This window comes from Accipiter gentilis, chromosome 32 (genome assembly GCF_929443795.1).
Source record: "Accipiter gentilis chromosome 32, bAccGen1.1, whole genome shotgun sequence".
Classification (NCBI taxonomy): Eukaryota; Metazoa; Chordata; class Aves; order Accipitriformes; family Accipitridae; genus Astur; species Astur gentilis.
The window spans coordinates 8,658,367-8,679,170 of record NC_064911.1 but is presented as its reverse complement, the minus strand read 5'-3'; the positions used below and the strand labels follow the sequence as shown (position 1 = coordinate 8,679,170).

General features: G+C 45.0%; 1 protein-coding gene across 4 annotated transcripts in view; it reads right to left on the bottom strand.

Moving 5' to 3' along the window:
* The window catches only part of UMODL1 (uromodulin like 1), a 76,863-nt gene that overhangs the window by 33,674 nt on the left and 22,385 nt on the right, over positions 1-20,804 (bottom strand). Inside the window, exons 2-9 of one of the 4 annotated variants that reach the window (XM_049835204.1) lie at positions 19,719-19,796; positions 15,963-16,205; positions 6,857-7,018; positions 6,341-6,447; positions 4,193-4,385; positions 3,132-3,272; positions 2,220-2,339; positions 233-487 (exon numbers count right to left, since the gene is read on the bottom strand). In XM_049835204.1, the coding sequence (XP_049691161.1) occupies positions 233-487; positions 2,220-2,339; positions 3,132-3,272; positions 4,193-4,385; positions 6,341-6,447; positions 6,857-7,018; positions 15,963-16,205; positions 19,719-19,796 (1,299 nt within the window). Of the gene's footprint in view, positions 1-232; positions 488-2,219; positions 2,340-3,131; positions 3,273-4,192; positions 4,386-6,340; positions 6,448-6,856; positions 7,019-15,962; positions 16,206-17,408; positions 17,450-19,718; positions 19,797-20,804 lie in introns of those variants that run through there. The other 3 variants (XM_049835206.1, XM_049835205.1, XM_049835203.1) reach the window with 3 other exon arrangements.

Sequence of the window (20,804 nt, the reverse complement as noted above, 5' to 3'; positions counted from 1 at the left end):
TCTGTGATAGTCTGAGTCAGCTCCAGCACTGCTTTATCAGCTAAGGCCAGAGCTCTGCTGCCTGATAATCTGGGTTGCATAAATGCTGGGGTAGAGGAAAGAAAAAGTGCTGAAGGAGGTGGGAAATGGAGTTCAGGGAGGACCAAATGGATCACTGGTGAACTGTGAGTGAACGGAGAGAGAGTGAGGAGAGAGAAAGAGAATGTATATATATTTTAAAGTGGCTATTTACCTGTTTTGACATTTTGACGGGAGATGCTGGTTTTTCCACAGGTTTCATAGCTGATCTCTACTGAATACAGCACACCTGCCTCCAGCTGAGACACATCCATTTTCATTTCCTCTGTCTTCAGGTTTTGTACAATCTCTTTGCCCTTGAACACTTGGACTTGGAAAGTATGGTTCAGAGTAGAAGCGACATGCCAGGACATTTCAAAACTGTTGCTGGTAACACTGAAGATTCGGTGATTTCTAACCGCAGAGGGATCTATTGCAGTCCCAGGAAGAGTCATCACAGAAAAAGCAACATTACGTCTGTAAAGCATTGTGCTATTCTAAGTCTATTATAGACAAGCACTTTGACAATCAATAGGGGAAGCTCCTCTTTATATTATGTCAGGACAGACTCTGCCCCTCTCACACTATCAGGTCCCCCCATCCATGAACCATTCCACTAGACTGATTAATTGGGTGCTTACTCTTCTTATTTCCTTTTACTATAGATATTTGTGTTGAATGCCTAGTAAGACTAATAATCATACAGTGAGCTACAGGTTCGAGCAACAGGAGTAATTTGGAATAGTGGATCTGTGTACTCTACATACATTGACACCTGCTTTGCCACTTGTCACTTTAATCATCAAAATGCACCTCTTCATGCAAAGGCTGCCTTGATTTCTGCCTGGAAAAAACCCACAGACCCCAGCTTATAGAGGCTGGGGGCAGAGTGGTAGGCAGCATTTCACCTACTTATGCCACTCTACTCCAGTGCAATCATTGTCATGTCAATGGGAAAAGACAGGACCCTTCAGAGATGATTTCTTTCCCCAAAGGAGGAGGAGGAGGAGGTGTCTAAACTGGGTAGGATGAATTGCCCTCCAGCAGAGCCTGTCTGTCTCCACTGACTAGAGAGAGAGCCCAGACTAGACAACTCTCCTGTAGATAGCTGGGGTCAGGTGAGATGAACATCAACCCCCACGCTAACCTAGAGACCATGGCATGCCGCTGCCACAACTTCAATTCTTTCATGCTAATGGTTAGCCTGAGAAAAAAGTTTGTCTTCTTAAATTGTTTCAATAGGACATAATTGTTTCCAGGACTCTGAGCCAGGTGGCTGCCAAACACCCCCAAAGCCAAACCGCCCCCTGCACTAGAGGGACTGCAGTTTAATTCCTCTAGCTTCAGCTTGGATCAGCAGCTGTGGATGAAGATGAAGAATATCCAGTCTGTCTCTCTGAGCTAGGCAAAGAACTACTTAAAGCTATTTCCTCCCACAAGGAGAGCAGGATGTTGTTAAAAGGATTGTGGTAACTCTTGTCTGAAAGTCACCCATATCAAGACAAATGGGTTTGTTCCCATCATGGTCCCTCAGACAGCTCTAATGTATTGCAGGGAGAGTATTCACAAAGGCTAACTCCAGCGCAGGGTAGCTGTGGCCAGCCTCCCTGACTCATGTCTCCCACCAACAAACATCTTCATGGACTCGAAAGCATCCCCCAGTGGCTGTGGCCAGGAGGAGCTCCGGTGGTTGGTAGCAGATCCTCTCATATCTTGTTCCAGGACAAGCCTAGGACATGCAGTGAGCTGAGTCCAGGGCGAGTGAGTGGTGCTGGCCTCACACAGTGCTCACTGGCATGTTTCTTGTGCTGGAGGACTATCCAGCACAAGCCGTGTGATGGGACCTGCACTTGAATGGCTCACAAGTGGCTCAAGAAGCCCAGTGTGGCCACCTCCACTTCCAGAAGGCCAGTTCCCTTCAGTAGCCATGGGGATAACAGTGGGGTTTCTCCAGTGGTCACTTCACAGCACCACAGCACCCAGTCTGAATGTCCCATTGGGGAAGCCTCTCTCTTTCATTTCCATAGGTGGAGATTCACTCCAAAACTATTAACAGCTTCTGTGAACACCCTCCTGTCACTCAACCAGCCCCAGGAAAAAGGGATCAAAGAGGGGCTGAATTAAAAGTAAGACAATATTCGTTCAAATCCAAGGTTACTTACAGCACCCAGCATCTGTAGATTGGTTAGTTATGGACAAGAGACTTGAATTGCTTATAGACGGAGAGCTATTGCTAGTGTTAATGGGATCTAATGCTGAACTTGGAGTAGCTGCTGCCATGCCTAGGGGAAAAATAGTATTATCAAAGAGTTAAAGTATTCCTAACAAAGAAAATCCAAAATAATACCATTTATGTTTTCTGCAGCTGAAAAGCAGCAGTAGAAGTAATATAAATAGGAATGAAAATAAACATGTTATCCTATCACAAAAGCATAAAGTAATACATTATCTCAAGTTTTGAGATTAAAGGATTGCAAAATTGTGTTTTAACTAAAGCATAGAATCTGCAAGCACTTATCTATCTCATTAACTTAAAGCCTATTAGCAGGCCCATTGATGTCTGTGGGCTGTAAGTGCATGCCTCTATCTTTTGCTGAGCTAGTACCACAAAGTATTATTTCACCCATTGCCAAACTCAGTCCAGCAGAGGACTCAGCGGCAGCGCAGCCGCTCAGGGTAGGATTACACAACTACTGAGTCCTGGCTGCAGTCACACAGTCAAAATTGGAAGACTTTGTATACAAATAGTGTCATTAACTGCACCTTCCCAGGAGGCTGGGGAGGTGTACTGACAATGAATGACTTGCTCTGAGAAGCAGTCAGGGTCTGAAGCTAGAGATTTTGGCAGGTGAGTGAGGACAGCTGAGGGTCAGATAGGAGAAACAGCAAGGAAGTGTGAAATAAATACACTGCATTTCAGTCAGAAATAGCTAAGAGCTGGCTTATGTGGCATCTTCTCCCAACAGGAGGAGAAGGGGCACTGTGCATTCCAGAAATCTTTGCCTTGCGGGAGACTCCTGTGATAGACCACAAACATTCTTGGTATTTCCCAAGGTGAGACCTATGTCTCTTACCTTCCTTTCTTTGGCTCAGCTGGTGAGAGATGACATCTGCATGTTCATGCTGAGGGTCACAGCTGTAATAACCCTCCAGATTTACACAGGTATTTTTCTCAGGACAAGCATTGAATTCAGCATAGGAACATTCATTGACATCTAAGAAGAGGAACACAACTTGTACAGATATTGATAGCAGCATCACGCTTGATCTGCAATATGTGTAGACCAGGCTCTGGATATGATAAATTCAGTGTAAATCTGCAGTAATTCTGCTGAAGTAATTCTGGATGTATAGAGGTGCAATGAAATCAGAATGCTGCCCTTCCCCAAAACAGTTAAAACCCTATCACTTTTTACTCCAGTTCTTTGGATAAGAGAACAGGCAGCTCCTGCTTAGGGTTGGAGGATGCCATCCAAACCTGAGAGATGTCAGTGGCAGGAGAAAGGAGATGTACTCAGTGATTTCACTGAAAGTTGGACTAAGGACTGAGTTTTCAAAAGTAAACACAGAATAAGAAGTGATGACAACAGTGCTTATGGATGCATTTCAGGAGTGAAAATGTTCAGGTAACCACACAGTAGTAAGTAGATTAAAATAATTTAAACCAAATATATTTAAATATTTACCTAACATTTAAAAAGTAGGTGGTAATGCGCTATAGTAATTAACAGACTATAAATACGACTTGTTTTCTGCAAGCTACTGTAACACGTCTATAAAAACAGAGTATATCTGCTTCCCAAGAAAACACTTTTTTTAAGAACCTGTTTAATACAACTAATGATTGTGCTACATATATGGACATCTTTGCTTTTTCATCTGAAGATGGGCAATGTTATTATGAGAAAATAAATTTAACTGAGGAATCAGGAGTATTCCCCTCCAAACTATTCACTCGTTATGATCTACAAACCTCTCCATCCTATAATGGAAAGTTTAGGGCTATATTTGCAAACTTTACAAGATCCACTATGTTATTTTTGAAAGCAAATTGACAGCCATATAGATGAAATCCCAAGTGAAGAGCGATGAAACCCCCTAAAAATGTTTCCCCCTGTGACAGGATTATAATAACCTTGCACTTCTGTGTCAATCACTTCATATGTGCGCTTGACAATGTCCTTCAAGGAAGAAGAAACCTCTGCTAGTGGAGCTGGCTGATGCAGTCCAATAAGAACCCAAGAGGCCACTGTCCCGGCATATACTTCTGCACGGTTACTCTGGATATGGTGCACGGAGGCATTCAAGGGCTGTAACGCACCAGTAATCTGGAAAACAGGGGAAAAAACACTTCAGTATCTCATTCCTTTCTCAGGACACCTGTATGCCAAAGAGGCATAACTTATGCAAGGATTATCATCATAACCTGAGTGCAGAAAGCACCAATTCAGAAACCATAGCAAAGTGGCAACATTTAAGTCTGTATTTATGCAAGGTGAGTTCTTATTATTATCACATTTCACACTGGAGTTACGATATAGTCATGGCAAGCTAAGATACGTGTGGAGCTGCGTGTCAGATCTCAAATTCTTGGGCAGGACGATGCAACCCAGGAAGATACGGGAAAAGTCTCTTTGGCTTGTAATGCTTAAACACCAAAATCTCAATAGACAGAATATACAAGAGACATGCTATTACAGGGCATCTGTAATAAAGCTGTCCAACACTTCTTACTTTAAGCAACTAAAAAGACTGCTGGCAAAGGGAATAAGAAAGAAAAAGAAGAAAAGCAATAGACTGACGAAGAAAGCTGGGACTAAGAGCCACAGAGAGACCCCAGGACTGATCAAGTCATCACAACTGCGAGTCAGGAATGAGAGAAGGGACATGGTGGTAGGCTGAGCATTATGAGTCAGTGAAGCAGACAGGGCCTGGAAGACATTCCTCTGAGTAGCAGCTTATTGCAAAGCTTCAGTTTGTATTTCCTATTTCTTGAGTGTTTGACTTTGCCATAGCTTGTTTTAGACCAAGATATAAAAGTCTTGGTAGATCCTTGCACTCTACTCCTTACTACACAGCAACAGGACCAGGGTTTCTCGCTTTTTTTAGGGTATAAGAAGAGGGAATTCAGGTAGGAGGAAGGACACTCATGCAACATCCCCATGCTACTGCTACCATTTCTGTTCTCGGGCCCATCAGTGCCAGTTGACGATGGCAGAAGGGTTTCCTTTGCTACTTGCCCACTCCCCGCTGGAAACTGGGGAGGAGCAGAAATAAAAATGGAGGGAAATAGGGACCTGCCCTCTCGGGTACCTTTCAAAGGCCACTTCCAAGCCTGGTTTTCTCCATGGCATGGTGATATGTACTAGGGAACTGCTTCGGGTTTATGACCTGGAGGCTCTTCATCGTAGTTCATCAATCCATTATCCTACCTACCACTGAAGAGGACAGAGAGAGCCGCCCTGTCTGGGCACGGCTTTAGTTTGTAGCCTGGTTCTTCCTGCAGACCTTCCTTTCAGGAAACGTGCCTCACGCCTCTGCGAGGGCTGTGTTCTTCTTGGGACTTTTCCTGCCTGCCATGTCGGGGACAGGGAGAGATGTGCCGCGCTGCTGTCGCATGGCCCTGCATGCATTGGTGCCCTGGCCGCTGCTAATCCACGCACAAGGCAGAGCCTCGGTCCTACAGCAAAAGCAATGCTCTGCTGTCTCTCCCAGCCCTGCTTCTGGGGCAAGAATGACAACGAAACGTCCTTGACCCAGACACGGTCCCCCTGCCATAAGCCTGGGTTCTCACAGCAAAACTTCTGGCACTGCTGAGTCCACCCGCCGTGTAGGTCCCAGCACCACAGATCAGGCTTGTCTCTTGAAAGGTTTAACTCAAAGCTCCTTATCAGAAAACATCACGCTTTGCAGGTCTTGAAATCCGGACCCAGTCAGTCATAGACCCAAAACTGAACTGAGCCAGAGCTGGAGCAAGCATCACTTAAGTAGGAAAACCCCCTATATTTCAGAATGTCTTTAAATTGCCCTTGGAAGAGAGCTGAAAAATTTACTAAAGAAGCTGATAAATCAATGTTACTTGAGCTGCTTGAGGATGCAGCTGACATTCAGTAATTAGGAATAAATTAGGGCCAAAAAAATCAATCTGGCAGAACAAACCGGGGAGCAACGGGCTGGCCAGGTTATGCCCAGCACAGAGGACTATGAAGCAAGTGGTGGTTCCTGAGTAACAGAAACAGAGACACAACAAGCAACACAGGGGAGCGTTCGTGTTTGTACATACCACGGAGTGCAAAAGGCGTGAATGATTCAGAAGGTGGGAATCCACTCTGATTAATTCATTAAAATCCATTTTCACAAGCACTGTCACATTGTACCAGAACATTCTTCCTGAAGCGTACAAAATAAAACAGCCAAGTCACCTGAGGTCTGATGCTATGGAAAGCGACAGAGCTATAGGAAGGCTCTGAGCAACCGAAGCAAGCTTTAACTTGGCAAATATGAAGGGCCCATGTACAGCCATCAGCTATGGCCTCGCTCGCCATATGCCGCTGTCAGTGGTGCCAGCAAAGAAGAAAAAGAAGCCAAGGGAGATCCGCTGGACCCACAGCACCCACGCACCATTCAGTGCTCACGGGTGCGAGTACTGAAGCTGAATATCCTGGAATTGATCCAAAGCAGATTCCCATATTTGTTTTATGAAGAGCTATGGTAACAGTTTTCCTGCCCCCTCCACCCTCAGAAGGAAAAATTAAGCATATTTCTATTAGAAGCAGCCTTGAATTTATCAGTAACATACCCTCTGGCATTGGATCCACACAGCCTGCTCCTTTGGATGAGCTGCAGCATTTTTTAAGCCCTGGACATTCAGTATCGAACGTGCAAGGATAATCAGATGTTTCCATATTCTCCGTTGGACAAATACCAGGTCTTGAGGCAAATACACTGGATCTATTGAGTGCTAAGTAACAAAAACATTTCTGAGAACAAAAATATAGAAAATTGTTTCCATAAAATCGTGCTAGTTAATTTATAGCAAACACCTCCTCCTCGTTTTAGAAGCGTGTCTGTTCTGAGGTTTTCATGGGGAGAAAATAGCAGCCTAAAATACCATTATTTCATTTCAAGAGTGTAAATGTTCTCAGATTTTTCTCTTTTTCATGACATTTCTGTTACAGAAATTTTGAATTGAAAATTTTCCATTAATAATACGGATGGATAGATAGATAGATAGTTTCTAAATGAAAGCACTGCAAAACAGAAAATGTGCCTGATGTCAGCTAGGACTAATCCAAATAAAATATAATGATCAAAGGAAACAGGTAATGTCTAAGCTAGAAAATGGGAGTTTTCATTTAACCTTCTTCTGTGACAAAGTTAACCTTTAGTTATAGGAACTGAAGATGTTACATGAGAGCGGAGACACAAGGCTGTTCTCAGGTACAGTTCAGTGGGTTACACAGAGGGACTGGGGAGCAGAACTGAGCCCATGGTCCACTCCGTATCAGCTAGCCACCCTGGGAGGTCACTAGCCCACGCCGGACAGCCCTGCAGAGAGGGCAGCTAAGGCAGAAGGTTACTGCTTCCCAAGCCAAGGGCAGACAGTGGTCCTGGCTCAATGCCAGCACATAACTCTTCTCTGGAGGAAAAGAGAAAATATTTCTAAGCTCTACGAACATTGCTTTTACCCACGGTCTCAAACATAGGTCCAAGTAATGCTCAGCTCTGGTCTTTCCAATCATCCTAAAAGATTTCTCTTTTCCATTCATTTTGGACCTACGGGGTTTTGGTCCTACAAACTCTTGATCTGGGCAATGAAAGTAAGACAGCAGAAAAATGAAAATTATTCTTGCAACAGAAACAGGTTGTAGTGCAAGAAAACCACATGCAATATAATAAAATCCATAGCAAATGAAAGGTCCATAGCAAACTATAAATCTCTCATGAACCCTCATTTCTGTGGGGTTTCTCTTATCCCAAGGCTCTGAATAATAGTAAACCTGAGGTTTCTGAGAAGCAGAAGGGAATATCGAATCTAGGACTTTTGGCCTCAGCAAAGTAACCTTCTTAAACAGGTAAATGATTGTGATTAATCAAGATTTAAACTAAATCTATGTAACTTGCCGCTACATGCACATTCTAGTTCCCTCTCTTTGCCAGTCCATGGGAGACTGGAGGCTATTGCAAGCAGAGAACCTCAGCTTTTTAGCACACTCCATAACAGATCTCATTTCTAGTACTCCAGATCCCCAGCTCAATCTACAGTTCAGGGATTGAGCTCAAAATGGGGCATGGAAAATTCAGCATGTAAAATTCTCAGCCACTTCTGCAACTGTACATACAGTCATATTTGCACAAAGAAATAGACTATTAAGACCAGTGGTTTTAAGACTATGGCCTGTGTCTCTTTGGGAGCCCACAGTATCCTTGTCAAGGGTCTCTGAAAGGTAATTAAGAAGAGTAATCATGATTTAATGATGGGATTCCACACCTTTACTGAAAAACATGCCAAAACCCACAAGCTAGAAAACAGGGAAAGCACCGAGTTGAGACCTCTCAGCAGTATGCAGGTTACTTGCACGTGTATTTTTAAAGATTTTCATGCAGAATACATGAGGCAGCACTTTCCCACAGTTTTATATTGTATTTGATACACTGTGTGTGTACACTTTCTGTGTACACAGTCAATGAGCACATGCTTTAACAGGGCTGTGAGCATCTTTCAAGTAGAGCTGGTGTTAGACCCACAAGAGCTCTGGGCAGCAAATTAGGAAACCCTACCTCTGCTCCCAATCCCAACGAAAGGCTGGCTGTCCTACAGGGAGCAGGATTTGTCCTGCTACCTAATGCAGCCTAGTATGGGCCCTTTCGTGCCTGCAAACCAAGAGCCCTTACACTCCTTAGTCTTCCCCACCCAGGACCAACTCTGCCTCCAAAGTTCATTTTGAGTCATAGGTTTGCAGCGGGAGAATGAGGCCCCCCAAAAAAAAAAAAATCAATCCTGTGCAATCTGACTCAAGTTACTTCTGGGTCCAGCAAGCCCCAGTGGTCCTATTCTGCTTCCAGCATGGACCAAGAACCCCTGCTTCTGGCTCCGGGGCTGGCACTATGGGTCGCTCCCCCAAATGCGCCCTCCTGCTAGAAAGCTTCTTCCCGATTTCTAGTCTAAAGCCACAATAAGGTGTGATACGGCCTCAGTTGCCCTTAGACGAGTCTCCCAAACATTCCCAGTCTCATGTGATTGCTCTGTCCCAGCCTCCCGTGCAGGGAGGCTAAGCAGCCTTTCGCACTGGGAGCTTGCACAGACACAAGCACCAAGGGATTTCCCTGTGTTAGTACATCACCAGTGCTCCTTACTATTCAAACCAGGTGGATCTTGGTAAGCTGGACTCAAAAATGTCCAGAGCCTCTAGCTCTAGTTCTGAGATTCAGGCGCAGTTCAAGCAGTTTTGAGGTTCAAAGCAGCTTTTTTCCACCTAGGTCTTATTTTGGCATGTTTAACTGCAGTGTAAAAGATTTAATGAGTCACATGCAATCTCAGAAAACTCTATTGAATCCTGGCCGAGTGCCACACTAGCCATTTATCTAAAATCAGAAGGTCATCATTTTCAGATCAGCGGAAACAGAGATGGATTCACATCACATTTCTGCCCCATTGTACCAGACACACTTTGAAAATTCGATTTATGCTCTCCACTTCAATCACTTTGGGGACAGTCACCTACCAAGCAACACTGCCAGCACTGGGGAGCAAGCCAGCTAACTCCTCTGTCAGTTGGATAAAGTATAGGCTTTTCTCCTCCGCTATTTGCATAAACTTACAGAAGCAGAAATGCGGCACCCAGTGCTTAGCAACGAAAGCTCAGTTACCAGCCTGCCCACACGAGAACTGCCGGGTCTGCCGTGACTGTAGAAGAGGGGGATCTCCCAGGAGATAAATGCTGAGGGACACCATTAGCTCATAACCATAACCCCCTTCCTCTCCCTCCATCCACCTGGAGGGGACGGGTTTCATCCAGAGGGTGCAGCAGAGCCAGGGACCAAACCCCTGCATTCGTCTCAGGCATCAGAAGGTGGAGACAAATCTATGAGATTATAGAAGGAGCCCCTGGCAAAGCCTGTTACAAAGGCAGACTGGCAGTTTTCATCATACGACCCTGTTTTGGGGGTCTTTGGGCACTGCTAGACTTTACTTGCTCAGATGGATGTTTTCCACCCTGATTGCCTGTCTGGAGGTTAATCGGGATGGAGGGCAGTGTCAGGGTGTGCTGGTTCAGCATCTGACAAATATTTAACACCCCTCCATATGAAAAGCCATATCATTCACTAGAACATATTCAGGAGCCATGGGTTGAAATTTCGGCAAGGACACAGCTTTTGGACAATGGAGGAGCATGGCCTTTGAAGCACAAAACCAGTCTGTGCGTGCTGAGAAGAAATTTAATGAAATTGAGCCACTGCCACCTCCAGCGGGTTCATCCTGCCAGCAGCACTGCGATGTGGCCATGCCCGCGCCAGCAATCGCTGGAGAGCTGGCAGGGACCCGTGGGGAACCCGCAGCTCGGATGCGACTCCGGGTACCCCTGCTCCCCCTGGGGTTAACGTGGTCGGGAAAGGCATGAGGTGAGTAACTGAATGGAGCAGATAAATTGCAAGGAAAGACTACTAAAAAGGCCGGGACTTTTTGGTGTGGGGAGGAGAAGGCTGGGGGTCAAGGTTTACGAAATCGCAAAGGCAGGGGGTAAGGTGAAAGCGGAGCTGGTATTCACCAGAGCCCACAATAATAAAATGGGTAAAAGCACACACTTCTTCACCCAAATGGAAGTGAACTTCTGCAATTTGTTGGCACAGGGGGCGTGGAGGCAGACAGCTTCGGTGGGCTCAAAAAGGGTCAAGACAGTTCCCAGATAGGAGGTCCATAAGCCGACACCACGGGGAACAGGCAGAGACATACCCTCTGACACCCGTCATCCCATTTCTGCAGCAGCTGAGGGCACTCAAGGGACCCAAACCACAGGGCAGCCAGAGACACCTGCTTCTGGGTGAGGTCCCGTAGGGCATTTTGGCATTTTCCCACCCCAGGGGGATGTTGCAGTGCTGCCCAGGTGCCCCTGGTGACACCGATGTCCCACGGCTTTCTGGTGACACCGATGTCCCACGGCTTTCTGGTGACAGCCCAGGCAGGGGGAACAGCTGTGCCGCAGCTCCCCGCTGCTCCGGTTAGACTCCGCATGCAGATGTCTGCATGCACGCTCTGGAAGGTCCCAGCCCTGCTGAGGAGCTACCTGGGCACCTAAAATGAATATTTTTTTTACTTTACAGTTCTTTTTCTGACAACCTTAGGAAGTTATGCAAAGCATTCTCTGATTAAAGCATGGCCTAAATCAAGTGTTCTCAAGTTAAGAAACTCCAGGATTAAAGTAACCCGGACCTTCTTATTTCAAGGAATTTTTGTATATGTGTGCTTAAAAAACAGCCTTCATCGCATGCTGATGCACTCTTCTGCTCCCTAGCTGGGTATCAAGCAGGGTTAGATGGCAGATAAAGAAGCTCTCTGGTTTCATCTTATGCAGTAAGGTGGAAGGTGGGCAGCAAACTACTCGCCAGGAGAAGTAACCATACCATTGATTCAAGCAGCTGGAAACTAGCCTGGAGAATTGGACTCTCTACCTAAAAAAAAGTCCTGTAAGATGCTGGGAAAGTTTCATACAGCAAATTCGTAACAACCTTTCAGAACCGTGGGTTTTGCAGGTCCAGGAACCAGACCTGCCAGCCCTGGGACCTGCTTAGCAATCAGGGGACTGCTCACAGTCACCATCGAGGACACGAGGCTCTGCCTGCCAACCATGCAAGTTGTTACAGGCAGCACTAAGCACTCTGAAAATCAAAATCAAAATAAATTTAAGAAAAAATTAAACCTGCACCCTAGGTGTCCGAGAGTGGGCACACAAAATGGTTTGATGTCAGTGTCTCTGCGGCTCAGTTGCCCAGCTGTCAAGGACAGAGAACCTCGCTCCCTTCCCGCAGGCTTTGTGAAGACAAATTGCTATCTGTTTATCACCTTAAGGTGATAAATAATTCTCTATTCAGAGACAGGGTCAGCAGAGCTCTGCACCACGCACCGAATGCGGAGGCCAAGATGCCGCACTGCTGGGGAGCTCCGTAGAGGGGCTCCGTCGTCCCTGAGCACCTCAGGGAAACGTGGTCCTCGGGGCAAGGCAGCGCCGGATCAGGTAATTAAAAGACTTTATTAATCTGCATGCACAGGCACAAGGAGAGGAAACAAAGGTTGTTTTATTTAATTCTACCTCTAGAATTAATTCTAGCACTTCCTAACTTTTAGATACTTACTTTTCAATTTTTATTTAAAAAAAGTTAAAGTAGTTTGTGTGTGCGTAATACTGTCCTAATGGACTGATGGGCAACTATTGAGAACTACCAGAGTAACTTGGCTAATGATCTAGACATTTTTTCCAACAGTAAAGAATTAAGAAAAGCGGGGCCTGCCACATTCCAGGCAAGGGTAAATGTTTTCTTCTAGGAAGAAAAGGTAGGGAGCGGCCAGGAGCAGGTTGCTGTGAAAGGTCATGGAGACCTTTCCGCTCCTAGTCGGATGGAGAGCATGCCAGCATGGATAACATCAAGAAGAAAATAACAGTAGTTCAACAGCATGCCGTGCAGTAATTTCAGCAGTTCCAGTTTCCCTTCTCATCATTTATTTAAGACTGTGTCTAGACAGTGCATTACCATTCACAGAATTTATGACTAATGCCCTGAAAATCAAAGATACCAGAATAATGTAAACACAGAAATCACCTAGAAGCCATACAAATCCTTTTATGGTTTAAAATATTCCCAAATTAACTTTGACAGGAAAAAGAGTCAAGGTGACCACAGTATTTCATGGACAAACCTGCCCAGTGTGCCCATCAACAACGTGGCAAGGGCAGAGCGGAAATTCTGCAGCTAAGCTTTTCAAGAGATTTACAGATTTGTTAATGCTAGATGAAATCAGCTCATCAACAGCTCTCAAGCCTAAAATATCCCTAGAGATGCTTTAAAAGGCATAGAATTATACTGGGAAAAATACCAGGATGCCTTTTTTTTTTTCTACCCAAGAAGATGTTCTTGATTTTCAGAGGTTCTGAAACACCTTGAAAATCAAGATTACTTGTGCAAATAGAGACAAACCGTAGCTAGCTAGTGACTCTTCAACATTTAGCTAACTGCTTTGGGTTTGTGTGGCAGGGTTTTGGTAGCGGGGGAGGGGCTGTGGGGGTGGCTCCAGTGAGAGGCTGCTGGAAGCTTCCCCAGCTCCAAGTGGGATGGGGCCAAGCCAAGGCCGAGTCCATCAGTGACGGTGGTAGAACCTCTGGGAGAACAGGTTTAAGAAGGGGAACCTGCAGCGGGGGAGAAGATTGGAATGTGAGAGAAACTCCTCTGCAGACACCAAGGTCAGTGAAGAAGGAGGAGGAGGAGGTGTGCCAGAGGAGGGGATGCCCCCGCAGCCCGTGGAGGTTAAGAGTGGAGCAGATGCCCACCTGCAGCCTGTGGAGGACCCCACACCAGAGCAGGTGGGTGCCCCTGAAGATGGCCGTGACTCCATGGGAAAGCCCGTGCTGGAGCAGTCTGTGCCTGAAGGACTGCAGCCCATGGCAGGGACCCACACTGCAGCAGTTCGTGAAGAACTGCAGCCCCTGGGAAGGACCCACGTTGGAGAAGTTCATGGAGGACTGTCTCCCGTGGGAGGGACCCCACGCTGGAGCAGGGAAAGAGCGTGAGGAGTCCTGCCCTGAGGGGGAAGGAGCGGCAGAGACAACATGGGATGAACTGACCCCAACCCCCATTCCCTGTCCCCCTGTGCTGCTGGAGGGGAGGAGATAGAGAATTCGGGAGTGAAGTTAAGCCTGGGAAGGAGGGAGGGGTGGCGGGAAGGTGTTTTAAGATTTGGGGTTTTGATTTGATTGGTAGTAAATTAAATTAATTTTGTTTTTTCCCCAAGTTGAGCCTGTCTTTTGCCCGTGACCATAAGTGGTGAGTTATCCCTCCCTCTCCTTGTCTCAACCCATGAGCATTCCTCTGTATTTTCTCCTCCTCATGACACTGGGGACGGGGGGTGGGAGGAGAGAAAGAGTGGATTCATGGTGCTTTCCTGCCGGTTGAGTTTAAACAACAACGCTAACAGCTATTTCCTTGTACTACAGAATTAAAAAGCAATTTTCGCCACTTGCTTCTCAGTCTTGTCATTTGATACATAGGTGCACGCATGTATGCACATGTATGTATATCAGAAAGACCTTACTGAAGTAACTTTTAAACAATACTGGAGATTTTCCTCAGCATGGAACTGATGCTTGGAAAATACACATGATCAACAGTGGGTCCTTTACCAGTCTGACAAGATTACCTGGACACACCATAACCTGCAGGTCAAATTTTGCCCTGGCTGACACTCCGCAGCAGCCACAGAGCCAAACAATAGCAGAATACAATAAATATAAGAATGATGTGTTTCTAATTATGCTTTCATTTCTCTTCTCTAGCAAATCATTTTAAGAACAAGTAAAACACAACGACCACTTCCGTGTTCCCATCTTTCTGTTAAAAGCATTTTCCTGGTAGACACAATATTCTACTAGTAACTGTTGAGAAAACACATGGCAAAAATTGTTTGGAGGTTCATTTTCCAGTGTTATGAAGCAACTTACAAGTAGGATGAACACATTGTTCTTGACAGATCCCATGACAAGACATATGGCTCATACCCTGTCAGGTCACATTATATGATCTGATGCAGGAGCCAGTTCGGGGACATTCCCATAGATCTGAGTCACCCAAGTCTTATGACCCAAAGCAAGAGCCAGGGCTGCAACAGGACCTTTCCTTTTCAATCTTCTGTGACAGTGTTGTGACTACATAAATTCCCAGGACCATAACTTGAAAAGGGGAAATGGAGACAATACAACATCATACTGAAAAGAGGAGACAAAATTATGTTCTGCAGAAGTTTTCTGGATGCTGGAACAGTCCAATGCTAGCCTAGCTAATCCAAGATGCCTGTTCAGCTTAAAAGCATGTGGCTTTATGCGTTAAAAAAAAAAAGTTCCTTTTCCCCAAGAAATTCTTTCCGTTTACATCTCAAGTTCTGCTAAAGTTGGGAATGTAGTGTTGACAACTGGTAGCCCTGATGTGGGAAGGGGAAAAAGCTTCCATCTTGAGGCAAAGATGATTAAGTCTTCCTGAGTAGAGTTTTATTAAAACTCAGAAGTTAGATCAGATCCATCAAAAGGTCCACCAGTTTTTCCAGACCTCCAACATAGCCCCAGGTAACCAAGGAAGCCCTGAGAAAATGGGCCCTAATGTACTTTTGATTGGAAAGCAGTTGGTACCAACTTGCCCAGAGGCCACAGGTTGTTTTAAATTAACACCAAAATTGGGTTTGCATCCTGAGAACTGACTCTGCTCCAAATCAAAGGAGATGTTATCCTAAGTGCATCCTGAATTATTTTTGAGAAGAAAGCTCCTACTGTAAATGCAAGCACACTCAGAGCAGACACAGCACCAAGCAAGGCTATGTGAGTTATTGCCCTTGGCCACGGATATTGGACTGAACCAGGACAAGTAATGAGCCCTTGTAGGGGTAGCAAGCAGGTGCCTTCTTCATGCTCACCTGGAACTTTAGTGATTTTGTGACTAGGGGTGGCCAAGTGCAAGAATCAGGAGCGTTAGTCTTTCACAACTACTCCTTACCATGTTGGACCAAGGCAACTGTAGATTTTTGCAGACTCACTGATTTCAGTGAACAGGAACCTATTGCCCAGAACTGAATTAAGCCTTTGCACATTCAGTTTAAATGAACCCTCTTCCACCAGAAGCATTTAACTATTAATCTGACTAAAACTTACCTAAAGAGCAGTAGAGTCCAACTTGTTCATATCCTTCACAGCAATCTGTAACAGTGATGGTTTCAGGGACTTCAACAGTATGATACTGTGTTTTATAGTACGTCCGGGGACACACCATCCACGGTATCCATCCTCCGCAGGATGTGCTCTTCTCATAGGACTTTTGGTAGGCAACCGTTTTAAACACATTTTTGGTCAGGCTATAGTTGCACAGATGGTACCCTAGCAAAGAGAGGCCTTTTTCTAGGGAGGGAAAAAAAAAAACCACAGGAAAGAAAGGGATCAGCACTAACTTGTCACCACAGAGCTCAAGTTCCCTGCAGTAGCTAGTTAAAAATACTGTTATGAGAAAGCAGTGACAGAACAAACACAGAGGAATGATTTCCAGGAAGGCTGATGTTAGGAAGAATGTCACTTCAGAAAACAGACAGAAGAAAGAATTAGTAGTGACTGCTTGTCATAGGCAGCACTTCAGCCATAAAAGGATGCAGACTGGCAGAAAATTCAAAAAGCTCTCAGTGCCTTCAGGTGCAAAGAAGAAAAAGGGCAATTTAACTCAAGTAAGCATAAAGGAAATTAATATACATTAATAGAAATTAACAGTAGAGCAGAATAGGCACTTCCAGGGCAGACTCATCCAAGTACTTTAGATGTCCACTCCAGGCTCATGCTGCCAAAGTGTTCATCTTTCTCGGTTGACTACAAAGGGAACAAAGGGCGACGAATTCACGGGCAGATGAGTCACAGTAGATGTCTGGAATAAGACATCCTTCAGACATCACCCTAGGCTAAAACTGGGTACTCATACGTCGCTGGGAAGGACTTTCAGGTATCTGACACAAAACATATTCCTGAAGCTCTTATGCTGCCTATCTGCATTTGTAGCAGGCCATATTAGACCAGGCCCTTTGAGAGCTGCAGTGGTTCATTGACTTCAGTATAAACGAAGTCAGTGATAAGTTCATTAACTACATAATTTCACACAGGTCTGGGAATGGGACTCAGTTGCTGGATCTCTGAAACCAGTCATGATGTGAAGCGAGCTTGTTACATGCTTTACTTAAAACTGAAATATTTGAGAAGGAGCAGAAAAAGAAACCCAAACAACAACAGCAACAAAACCAGATGGAGTTTAAGAATTAGCAGTAAGCAACCTACAACCATGTCACAGACATCAGGCTGTCTCCTAATGAGATGTTTTAGAAGCCAGAGGGGCTGAGTCACCCTGTGTCCCCTTTGGGAAATAGATGGGATAGAATTAAAACACCTATATCATCCTTCAGACAAAGCAAAAAAAACTTCAATAAGGATAAACATGAATTAGCTGCAGAGATTCAAGTATGGCAGGATTGTTATTTCTGAGAGCTCTGAGGGAACCAGAGCCAGTCAACAGACAGACTGAAGCTAACATGGTATACACAACAGGCATACAATTAAAATACTTACAGCTTGGCTTATTTGTACAACTTATCTCCTGCCTGAAAAAATGAAACATGTAAAAACAATTTAAGAAAAAAAGAATTGTCAGGTTCTTAGGAATCATGTGCTTTAGCTTCCAGCTAAACAGAAGAGATACATGCAATTTGAACAGGACTGGTAAAAGAGCTTTGAACAGGATGATCCATTTGTAGTGCAAGGACAGTCCAGAAGAAAGCATGGGATAGATACCATAGGCCACAGTACATCCCTCAAGCTGGCTCAACCGAGTCACCCAGAAGGTCTTCCTCCAGCCCTGACCCTAGCCACTGCTCGAATAATAACAGCCTGAAAGATGTCCCCTGCCTTAGACGTTCAAAAGGCCGTGAAGAAAAATGGATTTGCTTGGTGCAATTCCCAAACAGAGGCACAGACACCTCCCTGCGGACAAGGGCACTGTGGAAGAGCAGAAGGATGGAGAGAGGGCTGGGACTGACCATAGACCACCCCCAGCCTACAAATACCTTGCATCTGACCAGACCCAGGGAGAGCATCGGGCCCCTGGGAGCCCAGCCCCGCTCTGCCTTTACCCAGCTGTGCCTTCCTCCCGCACAAAAGGCAGAGTTCGATGTCAGGGCATGCTACAGAGAGGACGTGTGAGGGCAAGAGACCTGTCAGCGGGCTCCAGGGAGCCCTGTGCTGCTGCTTAGAGCAGGTCAGCAGGAAAATAATGAGAAATATCTGGCATATCTGGAAATCCTACTCCCCGCTTCTTCTTCCTCCCCAGCCTCAAGCAGGGCACCACTGTGTCCAGTCCGTGAAGCTAGCTCCAGAGACAGCAGCTGAAAAGTCTGAAAAGCACCAGGAATGTCGTCCTTAGGAAGAGAGTGCAAGGAGATGGTCGTGAGGGACAGGAGGGAAGACACGCAGCCTGTCTCAAGCCGAGAGGCTGAAACCCACACCCTGCCTGGCCCAGGAGAGGACCCCAACGGCCAGGACAGAGGTCTGACCGGGACCACGAAAGCCCATACCTAGCTGCGGCACGTAGGTGGCTGTGCAGGAGGGAGCTGAAGGTGAAGCGAGCCAGAGAAAGTAAGGTGGTCTCCCTCCTCTGGTTAACTTTAGGACATCCCTCTGTGGGTTCTGGAGCAGAAAACAGAGATCAAGGGCTGCTTTTTACCCAACGCATTCGATCAGCTATCACTCCACATCAGGCGCAAGTGCCTTACAAGAAACAGGTAGCTCTCATTGCATTTTGTAAAGCATTCCCTTGCCACTTGTTAAGAGTGCTCCAAGAATACCCACCCCAGCAAACGCTTCTAGGCATGTAGGCATGGGAAAAAAAGAGAAAAAAAAATCTTGTTTCAGCTTTTTTTGTTTTTTCATTAGTTTGGGACCTGAATGGCTAAATGCCCAAAGTGGAATGGAAAAACACCTAACGCATTGTGGATCTAGCCTTTATCGGGAGAAAGTGCACAAACATCTGTTGGTGATCAGGGAAGGTGGGAGAGGCAGGACAAATTTTGTTCTATGAAAACAAGAAAAAGAAACCATTGTATTAAGGAATCATACTGTTATAGTATAAAATTTTGTTGGAGGAGGGTAGGGCAGGTAAGGAAGAAGAGTTGAGCCTGGTTCCTCATCACCATGATCCCTCTGTTTCTCCAGAGCTCACGTATTAGCACGGCTAGAGCAAAGCAAGGACTGGAAGAGAACAACCAAGTAAGGAGAGCACTGAAGACTCGTGTTGTCCGTGCAGAGCTAAGGCTAGAGCGAGGACATAGCACTGGAAAGCTAAAAATTCCAGAGTCAGCTGAGCTGGCTTAGGCTCTACAGCAACGTGCAACATAAATACAGGTATGAAACTGAGAATAAAACAGTGTAGAATTAGACACAGTTTATTATTAGAAGCTACAGCTGTCAGCGCAGATCTGAAATCATATTTCATACTTAAACATTGATACTAGGTATAGAATGAGGCTGCCAAAGCCAAAGAGAAGGTCTGAGATATGGCTATGGTGGTACAAAGAGATACCCTTGCTGGAAGAGGTTAGACCAAAGGTGGCAGGGAGGGTGCAGCACCACCAACCTCGCCATCATCCATCACTTCCATACAGTTTAAAACAAGCTTTGACAGTCACAGTGTTCAATTATTTGCTGACAGCAGTTTCCTGCTGAGCAACGTGGCTTAGATCAATTTGGGCTCTTTAGCAAATTGGCTTTCTGTTCTCATTACCCCCATCTACGGGATTATGGCACTATCAAATGGAATTAAAATGCACTGGCTGTTCTTTCCAGCAATATAAAGCTGAAGTTAATTGCAAAGCAGAAGGCAGTCACCTGACATGAGTAGGGCTATGTTACACCTATCATCTCTGGACTTCAGGTTTTTATCTTGGCAAGCACCAGCTTTCAGGACTGTCAGGGAAAGTATAAATTTTATTATGTTAAGTAAGACCAGAAACAATTAAAGCAAATACTTTATTAATAGAAACAAATACTGAGAGGAAAGTCTGAAAGGAAAGTCTGTAGGAGCAGGCTGCTTATAACTCAAGGTCAAACCCAGATCAGAACTGAGAGCATGATCAAAAAATCAACAATAAAAAATGCTTGATAGCATTTATGCCACAGCCTTAGCTGCAATTCTGGAAACTTCACTGCTCAAGTGCCAGAAAAACCACTGTGAGCTGGGATCTGCAAAATCTTTTCTCGCTGGAGAACAGCAAGAGCCAAAGACAAGCTCCTTTCTTGTCTTGACGTAACCTTAAAAGTAATGTCGGAACAGGTTCACAGAGGGCAGATTCAAACTCAGCTTTAAGAGGTGAAGGCTCTGAAACATGAAGAAAAATGGATTAAGGGCTCAATTTTTCTGGGTATTCCAAATTCTTTTTAAAGTCAACACCATTGACTTTAAATGGCACTAAAATGGGGGTTCTGCTGACCCCCAATCTGTAGAAACCTCTTTTTCAGCTGTGACTTTGACAGAATAACAGAAAAGTCTTCAAGGCTTTAAGAAATATAGTTTGTATTTTAACTGAGACTTGCAAAACCACTTAAGTAAAAAAATGCAACAAAAAGCAGCCAAAAATCACAATCTTTTCTCATCTAAATAAATCAAACCAGGAATTAAGAGCAAATTAGGATTTAATTTAGCAGTTACATCCTAGCAATTGGGTTAGGTTTTTTTCCAAATTACAGCCCATACCATAGATGAAAGTTAAACATGTCTTTTACAGCTTAATTTTATGCATCTCTAGGAATTTGTCAGGTACATTACTACATTCCTCCAAAAGCTTATTTTAAAGACAATTTTCATAAAAATTTGCACATTACTGAACACAAAGCAGAAATCCTATTCATTCATTTCTGGCACAAAGAAAATGACAAGGCTTTTGCCTAGGGATGAAGAGTTGGGGACAAAGGTTG